Genomic DNA, 24,942 nt, shown 5'->3' with positions numbered 1-24,942 from the left:
GGCCCAGACACGACGACAGCAAAGAAAGGACACCAGGGCACAATTAGGTTTTGGCCTTTAGTCTGAAAAAGTGTTGATTGAAAGTGTACAACAGAGAGCGGGTGCAAGCGGCCAGGGCCATGGAGCCGCCAATAAAAAAGAATGTCCTTAAATAAAGTTCACAGAGTAAAAACCAGAACCTCCAGTCCTTCCCTCCAACACAACAGAGCACAGGCACAGAACCGGTGATGAGCCCCAAGGAGTGAGGAGGAGGCTGGGGAGAACAGCAGAGGCTCCTGGGCTGCTGTGTGGACGGAGAGCCCTCTTTGGAATGGGCTGAGTAAAGCCACCAGCTCCCCCTGCACACCTCACAACCACTGCTAAGGCTAAAGGAAAAAGACAAAACTCAGTCTCAGGTCGAGGGCTCAGAAAACAGTCCAGGGGGCAGGAGTGTGACACCCAAAACCGCTAGTCCCGCTTGGCCTTCTTATTGTCACTGTTGCCATTTTCTTCAGCCTCCTCAGTAGAATGCACCTCCTCCAGTTTCCGCTTGCCACTCTCTGGCTGAGGCTGTGCTGTGTTTCGGGGCTTGAAGCAAATGATGATGCAGGTCATGTTGTCACACCCTGTACCGTCCCCAGAAGTGTCTGGTGCCAGGCACTGATCCAGCAGCTACAAAAGGGATGACGTAGCACAACTTCAGGGTTTGAACACCTTCCTAGGCACCTAATGTCCCACTAGTGGGCTGGCCCTGCCAGACAAGGTGGCAGGAGGGAAATGGGCAACAAGTATTACAAAACAGCCCATTTGCCAGTCCATGAGGCATAGGGGTAAGTCAGGGAAATGAGGGAAGGAACTTTCTAGTCAGGGTTTGGCATCTGTCACTAATAAATATAATTCCCAGGCTCTGGTCTTAGAGAAAATCCTGGCTATGCAGACCACTCACTCACTCTCCTCCACCTGGGAACTCACCTCTTCCACGATGGATGACAATAACCGAAGTTCCCCATTTTCATCACGCTGGCTAATCTTGGATTGAATAAAGTCTATAACTTCCTGGCTGCTCATCACATTCCTGGGATCAAAAACAATAGGTTCTTCAGTCCCACCAAAGCAGAGTAGAGGAATATGGCTAGAGCTTACAGCCTAGGCCAATGTAAACACTCACAGATTGTCCTCATTCTGCCTTAGGCTTGGGGATCTTGATACCAAGCTGTCTGCCTAGGCTCTAATCCTAGAGCAGCATGAGAAAATGTGCTGAATGCAACCATTCAAGAGATGATAAAGCCAAAGCAGCTCAGAGCCCTACACGAGAAGTAATGCTGCAGAAAAAAGGGAATTTTAAGGCATTTTGCCAGTGCTCACCAGATGCCATCACAGGCAATGACCATGAATTCGTGGTCATCAGTGAGAGTCAGCACCTTGATGTCAGGAAGAGCTGAAATCATCTGTTCCTCAGGTGGCAGGTTCTTGTTTCTCTTATAGAAATGGTCTCCTGAAGTAAAGGAATAATTGGTTAATGAGAAGCTTGGGCACCTTCCAGACTTGTGTTTGAAGCCTTACCATTCATTTATCTCTTTTCCATAATCTAATCGTAAAGAGAAGTGAGTTCTAGTTTTTCTAGTCTCAGCCTTGACTTTAGGTTGTTGAATCTCAACTCACTAATTTGTCTTTTTCACCCCAGAAATGATACCAGTCTAATCTATTTCATAGAAACATTTATTTGTTGATTTTGAGAGACAGCGGGAGAGAAAGAGATAAAAACAGAATTGTTGCTTTTGTTTTTCCATGCATTTATGCGTTCACTGATTCATTCTTGTATGTGCCCTGACTGGGAATCAAACCCACAGCTTTGGTACATCTAGACAATGCTCTAATCAACTGAGCCACCCAGCCAGGGAGAAGACAGAGACATTTAAGGATGTAGGTGGCATATACAGAAATATGTGGAAAGGTAAAAGGGCTATGAAGAATAAAACTTGCTATTATATAGTCTGAAACAGAAACCGAGATCCCAGAAGTCTTTCCCATACTTCCCTAACCCTTACCAATGGCTCGCGACAGGTTGAGGCCCCCATTGACTCGCCCATCCATGGTGACCTTGCCACCAGCATTCTTGATGCGTGCCAGTTCCACTTCATCCTCCGGCTTGTGGTCATAGGACATGTCTAAAGCTTTGCCAGCCTCCGACACCACACAGCGAGAGTCCCCGGCATTGGCTACAATCAACTGCTTCCCTCGGATCAGAGCCACCACCGCTGTTGTACCACTATCAGAGCCAGGCTTTAAGAGGAAGAAAGGAAGCATCATGGGAGGTTCTGTACACAAGCTTCTCTCATCAGTGCTCCCCTGACCATCACCTATGCCTTCTGTTCTCACTAGGACCAATAAGAGAGCTTTAACCAACAGGAGGAGCACAGATTTAACCTTTCCAGCACAGTCCCTCCCTTTTCTAGTTCCAAAGATCTAATTCCCTTGCAGAATAAATCCCCCCATGACCATGACTTCAGTACTAAGATAGCAAGGGGGTCCCCTCTCCCAAAAGAAAAAAACAGGAAATTCTCTTGTGCCTCTTGGTTTTTCTAAATGGATTGCTCTGTTCCCTTCCCCCACACACCTCCTCTTTGCCTTCCATGCCAGGGACCATCATCTCCTCCTCTTCTTCCTCATCCTCTTCAGCCTCCTCGGTGTCATCCTCATCTTCCTCATTCTCTGCCTCTTCACTGCTGTAGCCATCTTCTTCCTCACTGCATTCCTGCCGGAGGGATGATCCCAAGCCACTGAGACTGGGATAACCTCCTGTCCCACTCCCCACCTCCTACTCAAAACAAAGAGGTCCTGCTGAACACAGGTCCTCAAAACACTAAAAGATGCAACCATATAATCATGGTGAGAAATTTGGGGGAATAGAGAGGGGTAGGATGGGTATAACTGATATCCTGAACTGGGCTCAGCAGTTCCTAGCAGGAAGCCCTGGGGAAGGCCAGGGCTGTCAGCCAAAAGGACCTTCTAGGCAACTTGACCAGAAAATAAGTAGCCTAGAAAAGGAAATAAATATCCAAAGTAATGACCACCATCTTCCTGTCCTCTCTCTAGGAGAGACTCTGGAAAACCAGAACTTGATCCGTTTATTAGTATATCAACAAAGGAATAATATGTAAGAGTGCTAATAGTACCTATGTTGGTGAAGATAATGAATTCAAGAAAAAGCTTAGAATATACTGGGTCTTGGGGATGACATCAAAATAGGAGAAGGAAAAGAGTCAAAAGCTATGGATGGCAGCCAAACAGGCCCTATCTTGAACTTCAGCATCTACCTGCCCCTACAGGCCCTTACCTCACTGTCTTCCTCTTCCTCCTCCGCCTCATCTGACTCATCCTCACTGTCCTCAAAGAACTTGGACTTAGCAACTCGAGGCAGCTTGTCGGAGGCTGAAGAGCAGGAAGGCCCAGCCTCGCCAGTGGGAGTGCCAGGCTCACCACCTTGGCCTGCCTCTGTACGTTCCGAGTTGGAAGAAAGGCCTGTGTGGGCCTTGGCTGTGGGGCCATTTTCCTCTGAAGAAGATTCCCTAGATGGGTCCTCAGATCCTGCCTCCCCATTGAGGCCCTCGGACCCTGGTTCCTCGCCTGTCCCAGTTCCAGATTTGCTGTGGGGAGCACCCTTGTGACAGTTCTGCCCGTAGCGTGTCAGCAGCTCTTCAATAGTCATGGTAGCCTCTTCATGCAGCAGTGCAGCCTCCTCATTGTCCACTGCAGGTAAGAGGCTAAATCAGCGCCCCCATGCCAGACTCCTCATGGGATTAGTCCCTGTTACTACATACACTGTCCTTGCAGCCTGAGTTCCAACTTCCCCACCACTTCCTACTCCTAAGGGTCCTCTCACTTATCAAGTCTAAGAAAAACACCCCTTTGCTGCCTTCTCAAGTAACACTTATCTCCAAAGACTTCCTTTGATTTTTGCCCTTCACCTCCTTTTTAGTCAAAGGAACACTAGTTACTATATTTTCCTTATCACCTCTCATTTTTTATTGGTAAGCTGGAATCCCTATTCTGGCTGAGGATCTAAGAAACCCACAGTGCCAGTCCAGTCCTATGGCTCAGGCTTAAGAACTGGCTGCTAGGGCTAATGACAGCTTGGGTCTTGAAAAAAGATCACATAAACATTAACAGGAACCAGAAAGACCCCATCAAATGACAAAAGATAATGCATATATAAATGCTTACAACTATGACACTAGGCACTCAACACAGGTTAATGCTCTTTCTCCTTTTCATAATCACATTTAATGCAGAACACAGGGTTCTTTAACGTGAGGACTTTCCAGGTCCCTAGGAAGGCATCCTCTCTGAGAACTGATACATAAATAATATATACTAAAGAATAGTTCTTTAAAATGCCGATTTCTTCTCAAACAAGAGATGCCATACTCACCATCATCTTCATCAGCTACTTTTTCTTTTTCATCTTCATCCTCAGTGGGTCGCCCTGCAATCTGTGCCAGCTCCTTAATGACTTCCTCAGTGGTCAGTTTGGCATCAATAGCCAAGAAGGCATCTTCCAAAGCCTGGATATAAGCAAAATAGTACAAGGCAAGTGTAGGAAAAAGTACAGCAGGTATAAAATAAATTGCCTATATACAACCCTGGTCACAGAATAGGGTGCAAGTTAAATTGTGATCTGCCATAACAGGAGGCACTCATATATAAATAAAGAACAGTTCAGAGACCTGGGAATAATAAAGCAATTCTAGAAACACCAAAGTGGGAATAAGCTCATTTTAGGGACAGAATTCTTTAATAAGAAGCTAGGTGGCAATAAGAAAGGAAAAGCCAAGGATTGGAAAATAAGGGAAGGCCTACAGAAGGGAAGAATGAACATTATGGGGAGACAGACCTTCTGTAGCTTGCCTTCTTTGTAGGCCTTCTGATCTTTGATGATATCAGGAAGATATTTGGCACAATACAAGGCAACTTCCTCCCCTAGAAGAAAAGTAAGGTCACCCAGAGCACTGCTTCCCACACATAGAAAGTAATATAATGCCCTGGCCGGATAACTTGGTTGGTTAGAGCATTGTCCTGAAGTGCAAAGGTTGCCAGTTCCATCCCCAGTCAGGGCACATATAGGAACAGATTTTTGTTCCTGTCTCTCTCTCCCCTCCTTCCTTTCTCCTTAAAATCAATCACTCCTTAAATTACCTTTATAAAAAAATTTATAAAGGTAATATATCGCCTGACCAGGCGGTGCCGCAGTGGATAGTGTCAGACTGGGACATGGAGGACCCGGGTTCAAAACCTCGGGTTCACCAGCTTGAACGCAGGCTCATCTGGCTTGAGCGCGAGTTCATAGACATGACCCCATGGTCGCTGGCTTGAGCCCAAGGTTGCTGGATTGAAGCCCAAGGTCGCTGGCTTGAGCCCAAGAAGGGGTCACTTGCTGTGCTGTAGCCCCCCAGTCAAGGCACATATGAGAAAGCAATCAATAAACAACTAAGGAGACTAAGGAGCCGCAATGAAGAATTGATGTTTCTCATCTCTCTCCCTTCCTACCTGTCTGTCCCTCTCTCTGTCTCTCTTTGTCACACACACACAAAGAAAAGGTAATAGAATATCTATATGCCATATTAGAGTAAACCCTAAGGGTTGAAGAGATGAATATCTTAGCACAACTGAAACCTATTTGAAAGACAATATTTGGAAAGCTCTGACTCAGAAAATGGACTTCAGTCCTGGCCGGATAACTCAGATGATTAGAACATCATCCCAAAGCATAGAGGTTATAGGTTCAATCCCCAGTCAGGGGCACGTACAGGAACAGATCGATGTGCCTGTCTCTCTCCTTTCCTCTCTCTCTAAAACCAATCAGTAAAAAGAAAGTAAGAAAGCAAGCAAGAAAGCAAGCAAAAGAAAACAGACTTCAGCAGAGGCTACATTAATATACCCTCTCTTTTTTTTCAGTGGAAAAAAAAAAGTGCTAATGTAGGAAGAGGCTTCCCTGGTAAGATTATGAGCCAATACAGTATCCTACTGGGAAAGAAGAATGGCAGAATAGAGAAAAACACGAGTCAAGAAACGGTATCTGAGGACCAGAACCTTAGAAATTAAAAAAACAAAGGACCTGTTCTTGCCCTATAGAACCTGGAATTAGAGTGTTAGAATGTTACAGATATGATCTGTTGAAATTACCTCCATGTCCATCGTAGACAGAAAACATGGCTGTCTCACTGTCCAGCTCGGGAATACAGTTGTGAGCATCCTAGGAAAAAGGAGAGCATAATTATCATTTCTCAAGGTCAAAAGATGTTCTTCCTTGTGCAAAATCATGAGGATCGTGTTCACACCTTATTCTCACTAACCCTTCCCTAGCTGATCTACATGGCCTAGAAATAAGAAAGTAAGATAGAATGATAAACTAAGAAAAGAAGTATGGGGTGGGGGGAGGAAGGAGGGTAAAGGAGTGAAGGGAGGGGGGAAAATGAAAGAAAGGAGGGAGCAAAGAAAGAGATAAATCAGGTCATTACCTCTGCAGTCTAGCAACCTCAGCCTAGGAGAGCTCAGTCTAGATGGCAGAATGTTTGGGTGTTGGAACTCTGGACCTGCTCTTTTTGGATTTGTGGCAATTATGGGAAGAACCAGAATAAAGGATCTTTAAAAGTCACTTTCAGAATCATTCCATGAATCAATGAACTTCAAGGGAAGACAGTACAATGAGACGCAAGGGCATTACCAACCTAAAAAGTTTCTAAGAGATTTCTGAGTGAAAGCACTAGAACTTAATAGAACCCTGCCCTCCCCACATCACCATCCAAACCCCTTCTTTCTTCAAAATTTAACTCATTCAAGAAGTTACCCTCAGGCTAGGCAGAGGACATATTTACAGAGTATCTTCCCAACAAATAATGTTATTAAATTATGCTGTTTAGTACTTGTTACCTGGAATTTACAATGCCCCATATAAACAGCCTTCCCATCTTCTACCCCCAACCAGAACTAAGATATCCTTCAACCCTGACCACATAATAGCACATCTGAAGAGAAGTTGGTAATGGTTCTGCCACACCAATATTTCAGTAGGAAGGCTGAGTTTAATCAAATTCTAGTAACTAAACTCTGCCACCCAAACTAAAATTCCAAGTTAAGCTATAGTTCAACCAAGACTATCAGACCTAAGTAAAAGTGTGCCACAGTTTATTGTGCCCCATCTTGGAAAACAATCTAACTTCCTTTCAGGTGCTTTCTACAAACAGAAAGGTTTTAATCAACTATTTATTTACTTTAACTGATTATCCTTGTACAAGTTAATAGTTCTCCTTACTCTTACACATTAACATTTTTAAATTTCTAATTACATTAATAGTTAGGAAATCTGAGTGCAGTGCTTCTTATGTTATCCCTGAAATAAGACTATGGCTTCACTATACAAGTCTATAAAATAAAAGTTATGCCCTGCCCAGGTAGGTCAGTTGGTTAGAGCATCATCCTGATACCAAGGTTACAGGTTCAATCCCTGATCAGAGCACATACAAGCATCAACCAATGAGTGCATAAATAAATGAAACAACAAACTGATGTTTTCTTCTCTCTTTAAAATTCAGTTAAAAAAAATTTTAAAGGTTAATTTTGGCCTGGCCTGTGGTGACACAGTGGATAAAACGACCTGGAACGCTGAGGTGGCTGGTTTGAATCCTTGGGTTTGCCCAGTCAAGGCACATACAGAAGTAATCTACTCATAGTAGTTGCTTCCTGCTTCTCACCACCACCACCCCTTTCTCCCTCTCCCTCTCTCTCTCTCTCTCTCTCTCTCTCTCAAAAAAAAAAAAAAACTTTAAAAAAGTTTATTTTATGGAAGTATAAGACACGGGTATAGAGCAGGGGTCCCAAACTTTTTACACTGGGGGCCAGTTCACTGTCCCTCAGACCGTTGGAGGGCCAGACTATAAAAAAACAAACAAAACGGGAACAAATACAATATTTAAAATAAAGAACAAGTAAATTTAAATCAACAAACTGACCAGTATTTCAATGGGAACTACGGGCCTGCTTTTTGGCTAATGAGATGGTCAATGTGCTCCTCTCACTGACCACCAATGAAAGAGGTGCCCCTTCCAGAAGTGTGGTGGGGGCCGGATAAATGGCCTCAGGGGGCCGCATGTGGCCCGCGGGCCGTATCCACCAGGCAGTGGCACAGTGGATAGAGCATTGGCCTGGGATGCAAAGGACTCAGATTCAAAACCCTGAGGTCGCCAGCTTGAGGGCAGGCTCATCCGGCTTGAGCGCAGAGTTACTGGCTTAAGAGTGGGATCATAGACATGACCCCATAGTCTCTGGCTTGAAAGCCAAGGTTGCTGGCTTGAGCAAGGGGGGATCACTCGCACTGCTGTAGCTCCCTGATCAAGGCACATATGAGAAAGCAATCAATGAACTACTAAGGTGCCACAACGAAGAATTGATGCTTCACATCGCTCTTCCTTCCTGTCTGTCCCTATGTCCCTCTCTCTGTCACAAAAAAAAAAAAGGCCAAGAGTAGAGATATGTAAAAGAATATTCACTGTGGCATTGTTTATAAAGCAATCATAACTATCTACATATCCATGAATAGAGTACAAATAGTACATCCCTCCACTGGAATATATGCAGCTGTTAGAAATGATGAATATGAACCTCACTGGTGATGGGACAGTGGAGAGAGCATCAACTTGGGACGCTGAAGACCCAGGCTCGAAACCTGAAGTCACAGGCTTGAGCGTGGGCTCATCCAGCTTGAGCACAAGCTCATCAGCTTGAGCATGGGGTCACCGTCTTGAGCATGGGATCATGTGGCTTGAAGCCTAAGGTTGCTGGCTTGAGCTAAGGTTGCTGGCTTGAGCAAGGGGTCACTGGCTCAACTTGAGCACTCCCCCACCTCCCCCACCCCCATCAAAGCATGTATGAGAAGCAATCAATGAACAACTAAAGTGACACAATGAGTTAAAGCTTCTCATCTCTTTCCCTTTCCCTTCCCTCTCCCTCCTCTCTCTCTCTCTTTCTGTAAAAAAAAAATAAAGGTGAAAACGAGTTTACACTATATTAAGGAATAAAAAGAAAAACAGTGCCTGTATGTATATGCTAGAAGTCTGGAAGCTCATGTACCAAACTTAGTGAGCTTTAGGTAATAATTATTTTCTACATTTTAATTTTTGTACAGTAAGTCATATTGTTCCATTCTGAATGGCAATAAATAAATAAAAACTATGAACAGGCCTTGAGTACCCAAGCTACTATATACTGCATGAACTCCGTCCAGCTACCTCCTGCCTTAATTTCATCTTCTAAAAAATGGATTAAGAATATCTACCTTGTGCCCATATCATCACAGGACTATTGTGAAGATAATGCAAAACATGTGTAAGTCCTTTGTAAACTGGAATTTATATGCTTCTCTGAAAGTTAGCACACAGCTCACATTTTTCTATTTTATTCTCAAAGAGGACAGCCCACCATAAAGATTCATCTCATGCCTTAAGGCAGTGGCTCTCAAAGTGTGTGCCGGGGTGCACTGGTGTGCCCTAGAAGATCTCCAGGTGTGCCCTATGGTATTCCAGAGAAATATGTACCTGTTGGGAACCAAAAAACCAACAGGATTTTTGGAGTTTAGATTTTGGGGGGACAGAGGTGTTGGGAATTGGCTGTAAGCTGACAGTCTGCCCAACCCTCCACCTCACTTGACTGATTAGGTTGCAAAAGGCTGTTAAGCTATGGTGCTGGATTGATTACACTACCCACCATGTTCCCCAGAAAGACTGGAGGCAAGTTTCTTCTATCCTTTGTTTGGTGTAAAGTTAAAATGATATATATGGTGGGGGTTTTCTGCACTCAACACAAGAGTAAAAAGAGAGGAATTCTTCAATGTATTGATGAGGAAATGAGAGTTTGCCTTTCAAAGATATGCCCAAACATTGAAGAAATTGCTAGGACACATCAGGCTCATGTTTCTCATAAACACAAGAATGAAAAAACTTAACACATTCGCGGTGGGACCTGCAGAATTTACTAAATCTTACTAAGAACGTATCTATATATTTATATATAAAAAGATAACTTTTTGTCATTTTTTTTTAATTTTTTAACCCCTCTTTTTTATGAATTCTAAAAAGTATAACTCAAAAGATGTAACATAAAAATGTTTTTTTGACTGACCAGGTGGTGGCGCAGTGGATAGAGCATCGAACTGGGATGTGGAGGACCCAGATTCAAGAAGTCGCCAGCTTGAGCGCGGGCTCATCTTGTTTGAGCAAAAAGCTCACCAGCTTGGACCCAAGCAAGGGGTTACTCAGTCCGCTGAAGGCCCACAGTCAAGGCACATATGAGAAAGCAATCAATGAACAACTAAGGTGTCATAACAAAAAACTGATTGATGCTTCTCATCTCTCTCCGTTCCTGTCTATCCCTATCTATCCCTCTCTCTGACTCTCTCTCTGTCCCTGTAAAAAAAAAAAGTTTTTTAATGTCAGAATAAATTTAACTTTGTCATATTTCATTTAATTACCATAAAAGCACACTTGGACTTTATATTTTTTCTTTAATATTTAATTATTATAACATATTTCTCAGAAATCTGTATATAGTGCACCTACAATTATTTGTAGGATTTTAAATGCACCTGACTTCAAAAAGTTTGAGAACCACTGCCTTAAGGTCTCAGTTCCTAGAACGCAATACCTTCTCCAATTCTTGAGGCTTTGAATCTATATTATCACTGCTCTACCTCTCTAAGCACTTCAACTTCCCCCTTTCTACCTTTTATCACAGCCTATCTTTAAGCCTTGCCTTTCTTTCTCTCTGTCCCCTTCTGAGCCAGAGCCAACTATTTCAACACTGTCCCTTAGCTAGAAAACCTCACCTAATCTTATAAAACCAACCCAACTGCCCTTTTTACCCCTGAATCAGTCACTAAGCATTGTAGTCATAAGATGTCATGAAATCATGCTGATTGTGGTCACTACTTCCATTTAATTTTTTTTAATGCACTCTCCACTGATTCACACACCTTCCCTACACTACTCCCAAATTTCTCCAACTTTATCTAATCTCTCCTGCACTTGCTTAAAAGCAGTATTTCTCCTCTTTCTAGATTAATATTTCCTCTTAAATTCCTAATCTTCAAACCCTCCTCCTTCAGGATCTTACTTCACAAAGCAGACAATATAACCTTAACAGCAATTCAAAGAGCTGTTTTGCAGGTTTCATTCACCCCAGCCATTGTATATAATCAAATAGTACAAACCACGTCAGCTTTCTTTTTCTTTCTTTTTTATTTTTATTTATTTATTTCTTATTTTTATTTATCCATTTTAGAGAAGAGAGAGAGAGAAAGAAAGGGGGGAAGGAGCAGGAAGCATCAACTCCCATATATGCCTTGACCGGGCAGGCCCAGGGTTTTGAACCAGCAACCTCAGCATTCCAGGTCAATGCTTTATCCACTGCACCACCACCGGTCAGGCTCTTTATTTCTTTCTTTCTTTTTTTTTTTCTTCATTTTTCTGAAGCTGGAAACCAGGAGGCAGTCAGACAGACTCCCGCATGCGCCCGACCGGGATCCACCCGGCATGCCCACCAGGGGGCGATGTTCTGCCCCTCTGGGGTGTCGCTCTGTTGCATCCAGAGCCATTGCAGCGCCTGAGGCAGAGGCCATAGAGCCATCCCCAGTGCCCAGGCCATCTTTGCTCCAATGGAGCCTCGGCTGCAGGAGGGGAAGAGAGAGACAGAGAGGAAGGGAGAGGGGGAGGGGTGGAGAAGCAGATGGGTGCCTCTCCTGTGTGCCCTGGCCGGGAATCGAACCCGGGACTCCTGCACGCCAGGCCGACGCTCTACCGCTGAGCCAACGGGCCAGGGCCCTCTTTCTTTTTTTATTTATTGATTTTTAGAGAGAGGAAGGGAGAGAAAGCCCACATGAATATCAATCTGTTCCTGTATGTGTCCTGACTGGGGATCAAACCGGCAACCTCTGCACTTCCAGATGATGCTAACCAACTGAACTATACAGCCAGGGCTCTAAGCACGGCAGCTTTCTTGAAAGTTCTCGAGTTCTGTGAAAAACTGTAGTTCTATACTTCAAAATGCCTGTTACTATCAAATATCCCTTCTCTACCTCAAACATAACATATGTAAACAGAACTCAGCAGTCTACAAAAACATTAGAGCTTCCCCTACGGGTCTTATTTCTGTGGATGAAATCTTAACTCTCCCAGACAACGCCTAATATAGATCCTCCTTGATTTCATGGCTGTCCTATACCTTCCATCACTGAATCCTACTGAGTTTTCCTTAGTAGCTCTGTTCCTGAATTACTTTACTCTTAATAGTTTAACTCCTCTCTTATCTCTACTCTCTGCCCTCTGTAATTCAACCTACATATATTCAGCTGACAATTTTATTGCTAGAACTTTCCGTGAATTCTACTGCATATAAGATTGATTCCCTACAACTTACTGGAAATTTAAGGCACTCAACACCGTTCCTACCAATCTCTGTTAATTAATCTCTTACCTTTCATAACTATTCCCCATAACAAACTCTTGACACTGACCACCCCAGCTCAGCATAGTAAGCATGCTTGCCTCAGAGTCTTTCCTCCTATCCCTTCTTCTAATACTTTTTCTCCTCCCACTTTCCTCCACCTCATTTGTCTCTTATACTCTTTCCTTAAGGTCCAGTTAGTCTCATCACCTCCAAGTAATCATTTTCTCTCTGTTTTAAAGATTTTATTTATCCTGAACAGGTGGTGGTGCAGTGGATAGAGCGTCGGACTAGGATACGGAAGTCCTGAGATCCCCGGCTTGAGCATGGGCTCACCTGGTTTGAGCACAGGGTGCCTGGCTTGAGCACGAGATCACAGACATGACCCCATGGTCAATGGCTTGAGCCCAAGGTCACTGGTTTGAGCCCAAGGTCACTAGCTTGAGCCCACGGTCGTTGGCTCAGCTGGAGCTCTTGTCAAGGCACATATGAGAAAGCAAACAATGAACAACTAAGGTGCCACAACAAAGATTGATGCTTCTCATTTCTCTCCCTTCCTGTCTGTCTGTCCCTATCTGTCCCTCTCTGTCTCTGTTTCTCTCCCTAAAAAAAATTTATTCATTTTAGAGGGAAGAGAGGAGAGAGAGAAGAGAGGAGGAGCAGGAGCATCAACTCCCATATGTGCCTTGACCAGGCGAGCCCAGGGTTTCGAACCAGCAACCTCAGCATTCCAGGTTGACGCCTTATCCACTGTGCCACCACAGGCCAGGCAAAGTGATCTTTCTCAATCACATCAATACTCTATGATCATTCCCCCCTCTAAAGTATTTTAGTATTTACTGCCTCTACCAAAAATTTTGACACTTAGCGTATACTATCTTGTATTGTTATCCAACATTCTATGGTGGAAAAGGGAGTCCTAGGTTCAAACTAGATTGTAAACCAACATGAAAGCAAAGATTGTCTTAAATTTCTATCTAGCTCTGGGGCCTAACAACAGTATGTTCTGCATCACAGCAGGACTTCCATGTTTGCTTATAATGGTGAGTTCCTATATGCCTCAGTACAAATACATTAAGGATACTTCTTCCATTTCCTACCCCAAACTCAGAGATGGGTATAATAACACAATAACCATGGACTGGAGGAGATGATTCAGAATACACAGATCACCTGAGTCAGGGCTCTTAGGCCTTGTCTTACTAAATCATATATCACACAGCCCCTTTGACCTTCTAGAGTCTAGACAATCAACGTATGGTATCTGTATTAATAAAGGCCTGGTTATCCTCCTGATGTCAATCTCCTAAGGTTATAAATATATCCACAAACACTCCTGTGTCACTGTGGCAACCATTTGGTTTGTGATATCTTCATCTTTACAAATTTATTTTTAAAATGTGAAGGTGGTTAGGAAGGGAGTTACGTTTTTTGTTTTTGTCTTTTAGAGTAAGAACAGGTTTACTGATCAAGAAGGCCTAGCTAGAGAAGACGGGAGAACTATGTAATTCTCAAATCCATCTTAATATTTCTGACTTTTTTTATTGAATTTATTGGGATGATATTGGTTAATAAAATGATACAGGCTTCAGTTGTACAATTCTATTTCATACATCATCTGTATATTGTATTGTGTTTACCACCCCAAGTCAAGTCTCCTTCCATCACCATTTATCCCCCTGTACCCTCTTCTACCTGCCCCCATCCCCCTTTCCCTTTGATAATCACCATAATGCTAACTAACTGACTTTTTTAATTATATGCACATATTACCACTGTGCTATAGACTTAAATGTTTTGTGTCCCCCTAAAATTCATATGTTGAAACATAATTACCAATGTGATGGTATTTGGAGGTAGGGCTTTAAGAAGTCATGAGGGGGCGGGGGGAGTCATAAGGGAAGAGTCCTCATGAATGAGATTATAAAACAAACTCCGGAGAGCTCCCTTGCCTTATGAGGACACAGCTAGAAGACAGCTGTCTATGAATCAGGAAGTGAACCCTCATTAGACATCTTTTTTATTAACTTTTATTATTATTTATTATTATTATTATTATTATTATTGATTTCAGAGAGAGAGGGAGGGGGAGGGAGGGAGGGAGGGAGGGAGGGAGGGAGAGAGAGAGAGAGAGAGAGAGAGAGAGAGGGAGAAACATCAATCTGTTCCTGTATGTGCCCTGACCAGGGATCAAACCCGCAACCTCCATGTTTCAGGACAATGCTCTAACCAGCTGAGCTATCTGGCCAGGGCTCATTAGACACCTTAATCCTCAACTTTCCATTATGAAGAGATATCTGTACACTCAATAAAGTTCATAGCAACTTTATTCACAATAGCCAAAAAAGACAGAAATAACCCAAGTGTCCATCAAGAGATGAATAGATAAAATGTGGTACATACAAACAGAATATTATTTAGCCTTAAAAAGTAAGGAAATTCTGACACATGCTACAGAATGATGAACCTTAAAAACATTATGCTAAGTGAAATAAGACAGTCACAAAAAGGTAAATCTGTCTTTATATGAAAAGATTTTATATAGGGATTACATTTTAACATATGAATTTAGTGGATGAAAAACAGCGGTAATAAATGCATATAATTTTAAAAGTCAGATAGTAATACCAAAATGTAGTTCCCTTTCTAACCACTTAGAATAGTCAAATTTCATAGAGAAAGTAGAATGGTGGTTGTCAGGGGTGGAGAGAGGGGGATGGGGAGTTGATTAATGGGTATAAAGTTTCATTTTTGCAAAACGAAGAGTTCAGGAGATTGGCTGCACAACAATGTGAGTGTACTTAACACTATGAAACTGTACATTTTTTTTAACAGAGACAGAGAGTCAGACAGAGGTATAGATAGGGACAGACAGACAGGAACAGAGTGAGATGAGAAGCATTAATCATCAGTTTTTCGTTGGGACACCTTAGTTGTTCACTGATTGCCCTCTCATATGTGCCTTGACCTTGGGCCCTCAGCAGACCAAGTAACCCCTTGCTCGAGCCAGCGACCTTGGGTCCAAGCTGGTGAGCTATTTTTTTTTTGCTCAAACCAGATGAGCCCGCGCTCAAGCTGGCAACTCAGGGTCTTGAACCTGGGTCCTCCGCATCCCAGTCCGATGCTCTATCCACTGCGCCACAGCCTGGTCAGGTGAAACTGTACATTTAAAAATGGTTAAGCCTGACCGGGCGGTGGCACAGTGGATAGAGCGTCGGACTGGGATGCAGAAGACCCAGGTTCGAGACCCCGAGGTCACCAGCTTGAGTGCAGGCTCATCTGGTTTGAGGAAAATCCCACCAGCTTGAATCCAAGGTCGCTGGCTCCAGCAAGGGGTTACTTGGTCTGCTGAAGGCCCGCGGTCAAGGCACATATGAGAAAGCAATCCATGAACAACTAAGGTGTCGCAACGTGCAATGAAAAACTAAAGATTGATGCTTCTCATCTCTCTCCGTTCCTGTCTGTCTGTCCCTGTCTATCCCTCTCTCTGACTCACTCTCTGTCTCTGTAAAAAATAAATTAATTAAAAAAAATTAAAAATGGTTAAGATACCAAATTTAATGTTGTATATTTTACCACAATAAAAAATTTAAAACATATAGCCTGACCAGGTGGTGGCGCAGTGGGTAGAGTGTCAGACTGGGATGCGGAGGACCCAGGTTCGAGACCCTGAGGTCACTAGCTTGAGCACCGGCTCATCTTATTTGAGCAAAGCTCACCAGCTTGGACCCAAGGTCGCTGGCTCGAGCAGGGGGTTACTTGGTCTGCTGAGGGCCCAAGGTCAAGGCACATATGAGAGGGCAATCAGTGAACAACTAAGGTGTAGCAACGAAAAACTGATGATTGATGCTTCTCATCTCTCTCCATTCCTGTCTGTCTGTCCCTATCTATCCCTCTCTCTCTCTCTCTGTCTCTGTAAAAAAATAAATAAATAAAACATATATATATTTAACACCAACAAAGACAAAAGAAAAAACTTCCCACAAAGAAAAGCCCAGTCTCAGATGGCTTTCCTGGTGAATTCGACCCAACCAGAGAATTAATACCAGCCTGACCTGTGGTGGCACAGTGGATCAAAGTGTCAACCTGGAATGCTGAGGTTGCCAGTTTGAAACCCTGGGCTTGCCTGGTCAGGGCACCTATGGGAGTTGATGCTTCCTGCTCCTCCTCCCTTCTCTTTCTATCTCTCTCTCTGTCTCTCTTCTCTAAAATGAATATATAAGAATAATTTTAAAAAATAAATAAAGGTACATAAAATGTTTAAAAAAAAAAGAATACCAATTTTCCATAAAGTCTTTCAAAACACAGAAGCGAAGGAAACACTTTCCAACTAATTCTTGAGGCTAGTATTATCCTGATACCAAAACCAGGCAGATACCACTACAAAACCACAGACTTAATAATGTTAAAGTACTACTACTCCTCAATTGATCTAAAGATTAGCATAATCCCTTATCAAAATCCCATGTACCTTTCGTACAGAAATTAACAAGCTGATCCTAAAATTCATATGGAAACACAAGAGATCCTGAAAAGGAGAAACAAGTAAAAAAATAAGTTGAAAGATACACTTCCTGATTTGAAAACTTAGTACAAAACTATAGCAACCAAGACAATGTGGTACTGGCAAAACAATAGGTAGGCAGATCAATGGAACACAGTAAGAGTCCAGAAGTAAATCCTCATATTTACGGTCAACCAATCTTCAACAATGATGCCAACCAAGATAATTCAATGAGGGGAAAGAATAGGTTTTTTAACAAATGGAGCTGAGACAACTAGATACCCACATGCCAAAGTATGAAGCTGGATACCTTCCTTACACCATACACAAAAAATAATTCAAAGTGAATCACATATCTAAATGTAAGAGCTAAAACTATAAAACTCTCGATAAACTGGACTTCAAAATTTAAAACTTTTGTGCTTCAAAGAACACCAAAAAGCAGGCAGAGTGGGAGAAAATATTTGCAAATCCTATCTAATAAGGGACTTGTATCCAGAATATATAAAGAACTCTTAATCTCAATAAAAAGAGAAAACATAACCCAATTAAAAATGGACACAAGATCTGAAAAGACATTTCTCCAAAGATATATAAATGGCTAATAAGCATAAGAAGAGATGCTCAAACACGAGTAGCCATCAGGGAAATACAATAAAAACCATAATGAGATACCAATTTTACATACACTATAATAAAAAAGACAAGTGCAGGGAGGATGTGAAGAAATTGATACCCTCATATATTGCTAGTAGAAATATAAAATGGTGCAACCACTTTGGAAGTTAGGCAGTTCCTCAAAATGTAAAACATGGAATTACTACATAATCCAGCAACTACACTCCAGGTATACGCTCTAGAGAAATAAAACCTTATTTTCACACAAAAACTTGCACATTAATGGTCATAGTATCATTATTTATAATAGCCAAAATGTAGAAATCTAAACATCCACTAACTAATGGATAAACAAAATAGCCATACAATAGAATTTATTATTCATAAAAAAGTATAAAGTACTGAATGATTAAAGATACAACAGGGATGACCCTTAACAATGTTAAGAACCAGACATAAAAAGTGACTTATAATTCTATTCATATGAAATGTTCAGAAGAGGCAAATCCATAGATATACTGTACCCATAATGTAAATTTGGTGGTTGCCAGAGATTAGAGGAGAGAGCATAGGGAATGACTTGGTAATACTTAACAAGGTTTCTTTTGGGGGTTATGAAAATGTTCCACAATTGATAGTGGTGATGGCTACAAAACTCTGAATAAATTAACTGCTGAAATGTACACTTTAAATATATAAAGCGTCGACCTGGAACACTGAGGTTGCCGGTTCGAAACCCTGGGCTTGCCTGGTCAAGGGACATATGGGAGTTGATGCTTCCTGCTCCTCCCCCCTTGTGACTCCTCTCTCTCTCTCTCTCTCTCTCTCAAATGAATAAATAAAATCTTTTTTTTTAATGTATAAATAAATACACGCACACACACACACACATACATATATGCCCTGGTTAGTTGGCTCCACAGTAGAGCATCAACGCAGTGTGTGGAAGTCCCGGGTTCAATTCCTAGTCAGGGCACACAAGAGAAGTGACCCTCTGCTTCTCCCCACACTCCCCCTTCTCTTTCTTTCTCTTCCCTTCCAGTAGCTATGGTCAGTTGATTCAAGCTCCTTGGCCCCAGGCACTGAGGATGGCTCTGTGGAGCCTCCACCTCAGGGGCTAAAAATAGCTCGGTTGTGAGCATGGCCCCAGATGGGCAAAGTATTGGCCCTGGATGGGAGTTGCTGGTAGATCCTAGTCGGGGCACACGCAGGAGTCTGTCTATGCGTTTCCCCTCTCACTTAAAAATAAAATGTATATGATATGCCCTGACCTGTGGTAGAACAGTGGATAGAGCGTCAACGCAAAAGGCTGAGGACCCAGCTTCAAAACTCCAAGGTTGCTGCTGGTGGGATCCCTATCCTTGAACTCAAAGTTTGCTGGCTTGAGCAAGGAAGGGGTCACTAGCTCAGCTGGAGCCTGCCTCCTCCCCCGTCAAGGCACATATGAGAAAGCAATCAATGAATAACCAAGGTGCCTAAACTATGAGTTGATGTTTCTCTTCTCTCTCCCTTCCTGGCTGTCTGTCCCTGTCTGTCTGTTCCCCGCCCCCACTAAAGAATAATAATAATAAGCAATCAATGAACAACTAAAGTGAAGCAACTACAAGTTGATGCTCCTCACTCTTTCCCTACCCCTAAGAATCAAATTAAAAAATTAAAAGAAAATAAATGTATATGCAAGAAGCAACTACTGTGAGTTGATGCTTCCTGCTCTCCCTTTCTCTCTTTCCTCTAAAATCAGTAAAATCTTTTTAAAAAATTTAAAAATATGCCTGACCTGTGGTGGTACAGTGGATAAAGCATCAACCTGGAACACTGAGGTCACTGGTTCGAAACCCTGGGCTTGCCTGGTGAAGGCACATATGGGAGTTGATGCTTCCTGCTCCTCCCCTGCCTTCTCTCTCTCTGTCTCTCTCTGTCTCTCTCTCCTCCCTCTCAAAAATGAATAAATAAAATCTAAATAATAATAAAATTTAAAAATATAAATGTATATATGTAAATTATACCCCAATTACTTAAAAAGTGACCTGTATATATAATACTGATCATTCCAAAACCATGTATAATTAAAGTTGATGTACTCCATCTTTGAACGAGATATAGAAGAAAACAGAAAACAACTCCTCTGGAAACAGTCTATAACATGCCATTAAATATCAATAATGCTTTAAATTCAGTTCTGAAGATTTTTGCTCCCAGAAAGGATCATTTTAATAGCAGCTTAAAATGAGAAGAGCTACTGCTCAAATCTGTTCAATTTCTATACTCAAATTCAGTCCTTAGGTCTAAAAGTATAATTCCCAAATGATAACCCAATAGAGGATCAGGGGTGGAGAAGTAGTAGTAACAACTGAAAGGGGACTGGGCAATAGAAATAATTTATGTAAAATACTCTTGAAATCTTGAGGAATACATTCCGATTGTGTCTCAGGCCAGTCACTTAAGACCTTATAAAGGAACAGTATAGTAGAAAACAATTTCTCCATATACATGGGCCTATCTTTGGTATCACTTCATCCTATCTTTGAATTGTGAAGAAGAGGTACTGCATGCTAATCAAATGAAAAAAATGCCCTTTGCCTGACCTGTGGTGGTGCAGTGGATAAAGTGTTGACCTGGAATGCTGAGGTTGCTGGTTCAAAATCCCCGGCTTGCCTGGTGAAGGCATATATGGGAGTTGATGCTTCCTGCTTCTCCTCCCTCCCCCTTCTCTCTCTCTCCTCTCTACAATAAATAAATAAAATCTTAAAAAAAAAAAAAAAAAAAAAAAAAAGCCCTTTTATAAAGTTCCTTAACTGCAACCTAGACAAAGGAATTACAACCTGGTACAGTAAGTAAAAAGTGCTTTTAGCTAGAGATGAGACACTAATCTGAAAATCCGACATAAATGCTCTCCAGCCTCAGATGCCCTCTCTCAAGTGGAACTCCATAGCATGTTTAAGGTAGTTTATGTTATATTTTTGCCCATTAATATAATATTGAAACTATCATGCAGCTGTTTAAGAATTTTCTACTCAACATTATCTACATTCAATTCTAGATGATATTCTATGACCGTTAATAACCCAGCAATGAACAACTAACCTTCTCAAAATTATACTTCTGGTGCCCAGCTGGTGATGGCACAGTGGTTAAAGCGTTGATCTGGAACATTGAGGCCACCAGTTTAAGACCCTGGGCTTGCCCAATCAAGGCACACACAACAAGCAACCAATGAATAGCTAGAGCGAAGCATTCATACTTCTCATTCCCCTCCACCTTCCCTCTCTGTAAAATCAATAAATAAAATCTTTTGAAAAATTTTTACTTTAGGCCTGACTAGTTGAGGAACAGTGGACAGAGCATGGACCTGAAATGCTAAGGTTGCCAGTTCGAAAGCCTGGGCTTGCCTGGTCAACGCACATATGAAAAGCAATGAGTTGATGCTTCACACACCCCCACCTCTCTAAGATCAATAAATAAATTTTTTTTTTTTTGTATTTTTCTGAAGTTGGAAACGGGGAGGCAGTCAGACTCCCGCATGCGCCCGACCAGGATCCACCCGGCATGCCCACCAGGGGGCGATGCTCTGCCCATCTTGGGGCTTCGCTCTGCTGCAATCAGAGCCATTCTAGCGCCTGAGGCAGAGGCCACAGAACCATCCTCAGCGCCCGGGGCCAACTTTGCTCCAATGGAGCCTCGGCTGCAGGAAGGGAAGAGAGAGACAGAGAGGAAAGAGAGGGGGAGGGGTGGAGAAGCAGATGGGTGCTTCTCCTGTGTGCCCTGGCCGGAAATCAAACCCGGGACTCCTGCACGAAATTGCTTGACCTGTTGTGGCACAGTGGATAAAGCGTCTATCTGGAGTGCTGAGGTCACCAGTTCAAAATCCCAGGCTTGCCCAGTCAAGGCACATACAAGAAGCAACTACTATGAGTTGACGCTTCCTGCTCCTAATCCCCTCTCTCTTCCCTCTAAAATCAATTTAAAAATTCTTTTTTTTTTTTTTGTGAGAGATAGAGATATAGATAGATAGATAGATAGATAGATAGATAGATAGATAGATAGATAGAACCCAGGTTTGAGATCCTGAGGTCGTCAGGTTGAGCGCGGGCTCATCTTGTTTGAGCAAAGTTCACCAGCTTGGACCCAAGATCGCTGGCTTGAGCAAGGGGTTACTTGGTCTGCTGTAGGCCCACGGTCAAGGCACATATGAGAAAGCAATCAATGAACAACTATGGTGTGGCAACGAAAAACTGATGATTGATGCTTCTCATCTCTCTCCGTTCCTGTGTCTCTATCTATCCTTCTCTCTTAACTGTCTCTGTAAAAAAAAATTTTTTTTAAATAACAAAAAAATTAAAAGGAGCAAATATACAGAAAGTAAAAAAAAAAAAAAATCTTAACTCTCCATTGAAAGCAAATTTTGTCCTTTCAGAGAATTTCCCAACCAAAAACTACAAGTACCTTTGTCCCTTTAAGACGACATTTCAGACTGGACTTCTCACTAACCACCAAAAACTCAGAGCCTTTCCACATGTATTTCTCAGGCACTATTCCACAACATACCTCTTAACCCCCAAAATACATACCTCAAGCAGCTTGAGGGTCCCTCCAAACCAGGGGAGGAGGGGAGGGGAGCAGAGGGGAGGGAAGGGAACATCAACTGTGGTAGCATGATTACCCCTCCTCAAAACACCCTGATTCCAGAGCAAGAGGGGCTGGAGAGAGGCACAAGTGTAAAATGCCAGCTATTGACAGCTGCCATCCTTGACTCAAGAGAAGGGGTAAAATATTATAGTACTAAGGCTGAATCTATGTTAGAATTTTAACATCCTTTGTAATGTGAATTGGTATGACAAACTTACCATCCTTTGTAATGTGTATTGGTATGACAAACTTACCACAACTGGATCATTAGGACCAACCAAATTAGGTCAATGGACTTAAATGGTGGAACTAAGCCCTAAAGGTCATGAGGAACAGGAGTACACTTTGTGAAAAGATTCGCTCAAGAGACTGGAAGTCAGTTATTTCCTTGCCATACCAAAGAAATCATATTGTACTTTGCGGAGAAAGGAAAAAACAAAGCCAAAAGGAAAAATATCAAGGAAGCAGAAAAGGATCCCAAACAGGACCTCAAGGATTTAAATAGATATATTTAAGTATTCAGAAAAGGTAAATTCAGAAACAGAATGAGGATTTTAAAACCCTAAGTAGTTATCTCTCAAAAGGAAGATTAGGATCTAAGTAATAGTCTAACAATATCTCTACAAACCAAACAGCCCCTGAGGGAAAAAAAATCATTTTCTAATTACCAGAGGAGAAACCATAAATAAAAGGAAATGCCCTGCAGAGAGTAAGAAAACAGCACAAAATCATTGGGCAAACGACTTGAAAAACTGAATATCCAATTCATAAAGAAAACGAGAAATAGTACTAAAGAAATGGGAAAACCACAGCTGAGAGGAAATCAGAAAATACAGAATGAGAAACCTAAAGGAAAATTTGCCTTACTAAGAGATGATAGAGTCACCTCAAATCCTACAATATTAACAGAAAATACCATAGAAATGAAATCTCCAAACTACCAACTTACCCAAACCCCAGTTTTACATAAATGTTAACCTCTTCAAACTATATCCAGGTATTTCTAACAGACAATTTCATTAACCAAGTACTCAGCCCAATACTGTGCACCACAGTGAAATATGAACATTATACTCCAAGTTGACAGAAAGGATGTCTAGTAAGTGTCTTGAACAACTTCATCCTACAGATTCTTTCCCAAGGCACAAGTATCCTAACTTTTCTGGGCCTCATCTTCTGAGCTGTAAAATGTGGGAGCCATGCTAGATGAGATGAACTATAGGATCCCCTACTTTCTTGAAATTTACACCCAATGATAGAACTGTTTCAAGTCCGCTGTGGGTACATTTGAGACTGAGAACAAATCTTTAAGTTTATACTGTCATTCCAGAGCTAACCACAGGGAGGAGCGAGGAATTTGAAGAAATCCCTAAAGGAGACAGGCTGTTACCTGAAGCCCACCTACTAAGTGGGTAAACCCTCAATCTCAGACATAATTAGAGCATTTCCGTGGCCCCTCTGCCTAGATCTCACAATACTCTTCACAAAGACATATCTTAATTCTTTCTCCCTTTCCTTCCTACCATAGTTTTCCCTGTTCTCCATGTAGTTTCAAATCCATTTACCCAATAGTACTACTTATAATCCAGACTTTCCCCCTTTTATGCAGAGCAGCTTTCTAGAAAAGAAAATCAGTTCTCTGTAGGTTAACACAAAAATATATACATTAGTGAAATGACAAGTATTAAGTTTTCAAAAAATCCCAAATGAGAAAAAGTATCAAGCATAATTTTTTTAAAGTAATAATACTGATTGACAGTATTCAAGTTTTCCAAAGGCCGTCAAAGGCCCTGAAGAGAATACAAACGAGTGACAATTCTTGGAAGTCAGGTCGAGCCTCTGATATTAACATACGGTGCCCAGGGCCAGGTAACTAGGTGGTAACTAGAAACAGACTATTTGCCTGGGCTTCCTTTCACTGTCAACCTCCTCACCCAGACGCCTCTCACATATTTAAAATATAAAATAGAAATTAAGGTACAGTCATTCATATCTATTCGCCTCTTCCTCACAAAGTAAATGAATAAGTAGTCCCTCTTCTCATCTTGACCCCCACACTAAACCTCACACCGTTTATGAGCTTGGAGAGCTATGCTGACTTAAGAGGATGGCGCGAAGGCACGGGGAGAGAGCGGTCAATGGGCGGAAGGTGCCTCTCTCCACATGGCAAAGCCCTCGCCGCCAAGCTGGTCACCGGCACACGGTCCCCAAGCTGGTCACCGGCACACGGTCCCCAAGGACCGGCAGCTCCCGCTCGGCCTCGGGCTCGCTGTCGGTGCCTGCCCCCCAAACTGCCGCTGGAGACTCAAGCTCTCGATTCGGACCCTTCCCCGGGGACGACTCCATCCCCCCGCCCCCGCTCCCTTTTTCTCCATCGGGTTCCCGCCCTCCAGCGACCAGCCGATGGGCCCCTCCCGCCTCACCTCCATGGAGACACGCCAGCCTTGCATGGCGGAGAAGCCGTAGGGTAGCGGCAGGCGCGGTGCGCCGTCCCCGTCTCCGGAGCACTTCACCGTGTTTGGCTGGGAAAGGTAGGCACCCATGGCGGCGGCTGGCCGGTGGCCTCAAGGGCAAGCGAGCGGAGCGCGACCCGTGCCGGAGCCGGGAGCTCCGCGGGCGCGCGTGGCAGGAGAGGGCCAGGCGGCGCGGCGACGCAAGGTGCCGGTGAAAGGCGCGAGGCCGGCCAGGAGGCGGTAACGGGACTGCTGAAGAGAGGGAGCGGA

The 24,942-nt window shown here is 42.8% G+C and overlaps 1 protein-coding gene across 1 annotated transcript; it reads right to left on the bottom strand.

The window, feature by feature from the left end:
- Positions 1–43: 43 nt before the first annotated feature.
- PPM1G (protein phosphatase, Mg2+/Mn2+ dependent 1G) lies at positions 44–24,942 on the bottom strand. Its single transcript, XM_066378643.1, has 10 exons — positions 24,643–24,942; positions 6,163–6,232; positions 4,874–4,959; positions 4,412–4,544; positions 3,317–3,729; positions 2,597–2,734; positions 2,028–2,262; positions 1,345–1,474; positions 952–1,054; positions 44–651 (listed from the first exon to the last, which is right to left on the bottom strand). Exons 1-10 carry the CDS (start codon positions 24,760–24,762, stop codon positions 448–450), a joined length of 1,632 nt encoding a protein of 543 aa, XP_066234740.1. The 5' UTR covers positions 24,763–24,942; the 3' UTR covers positions 44–447.

Source organism: Saccopteryx leptura, chromosome 3, assembly GCF_036850995.1.
Source record: "Saccopteryx leptura isolate mSacLep1 chromosome 3, mSacLep1_pri_phased_curated, whole genome shotgun sequence".
Classification (NCBI taxonomy): Eukaryota; Metazoa; Chordata; class Mammalia; order Chiroptera; family Emballonuridae; genus Saccopteryx; species Saccopteryx leptura.
The sequence above is the reverse complement of the archived record's forward strand: the minus strand, read 5'-3'. Positions and strand labels throughout refer to the sequence as shown.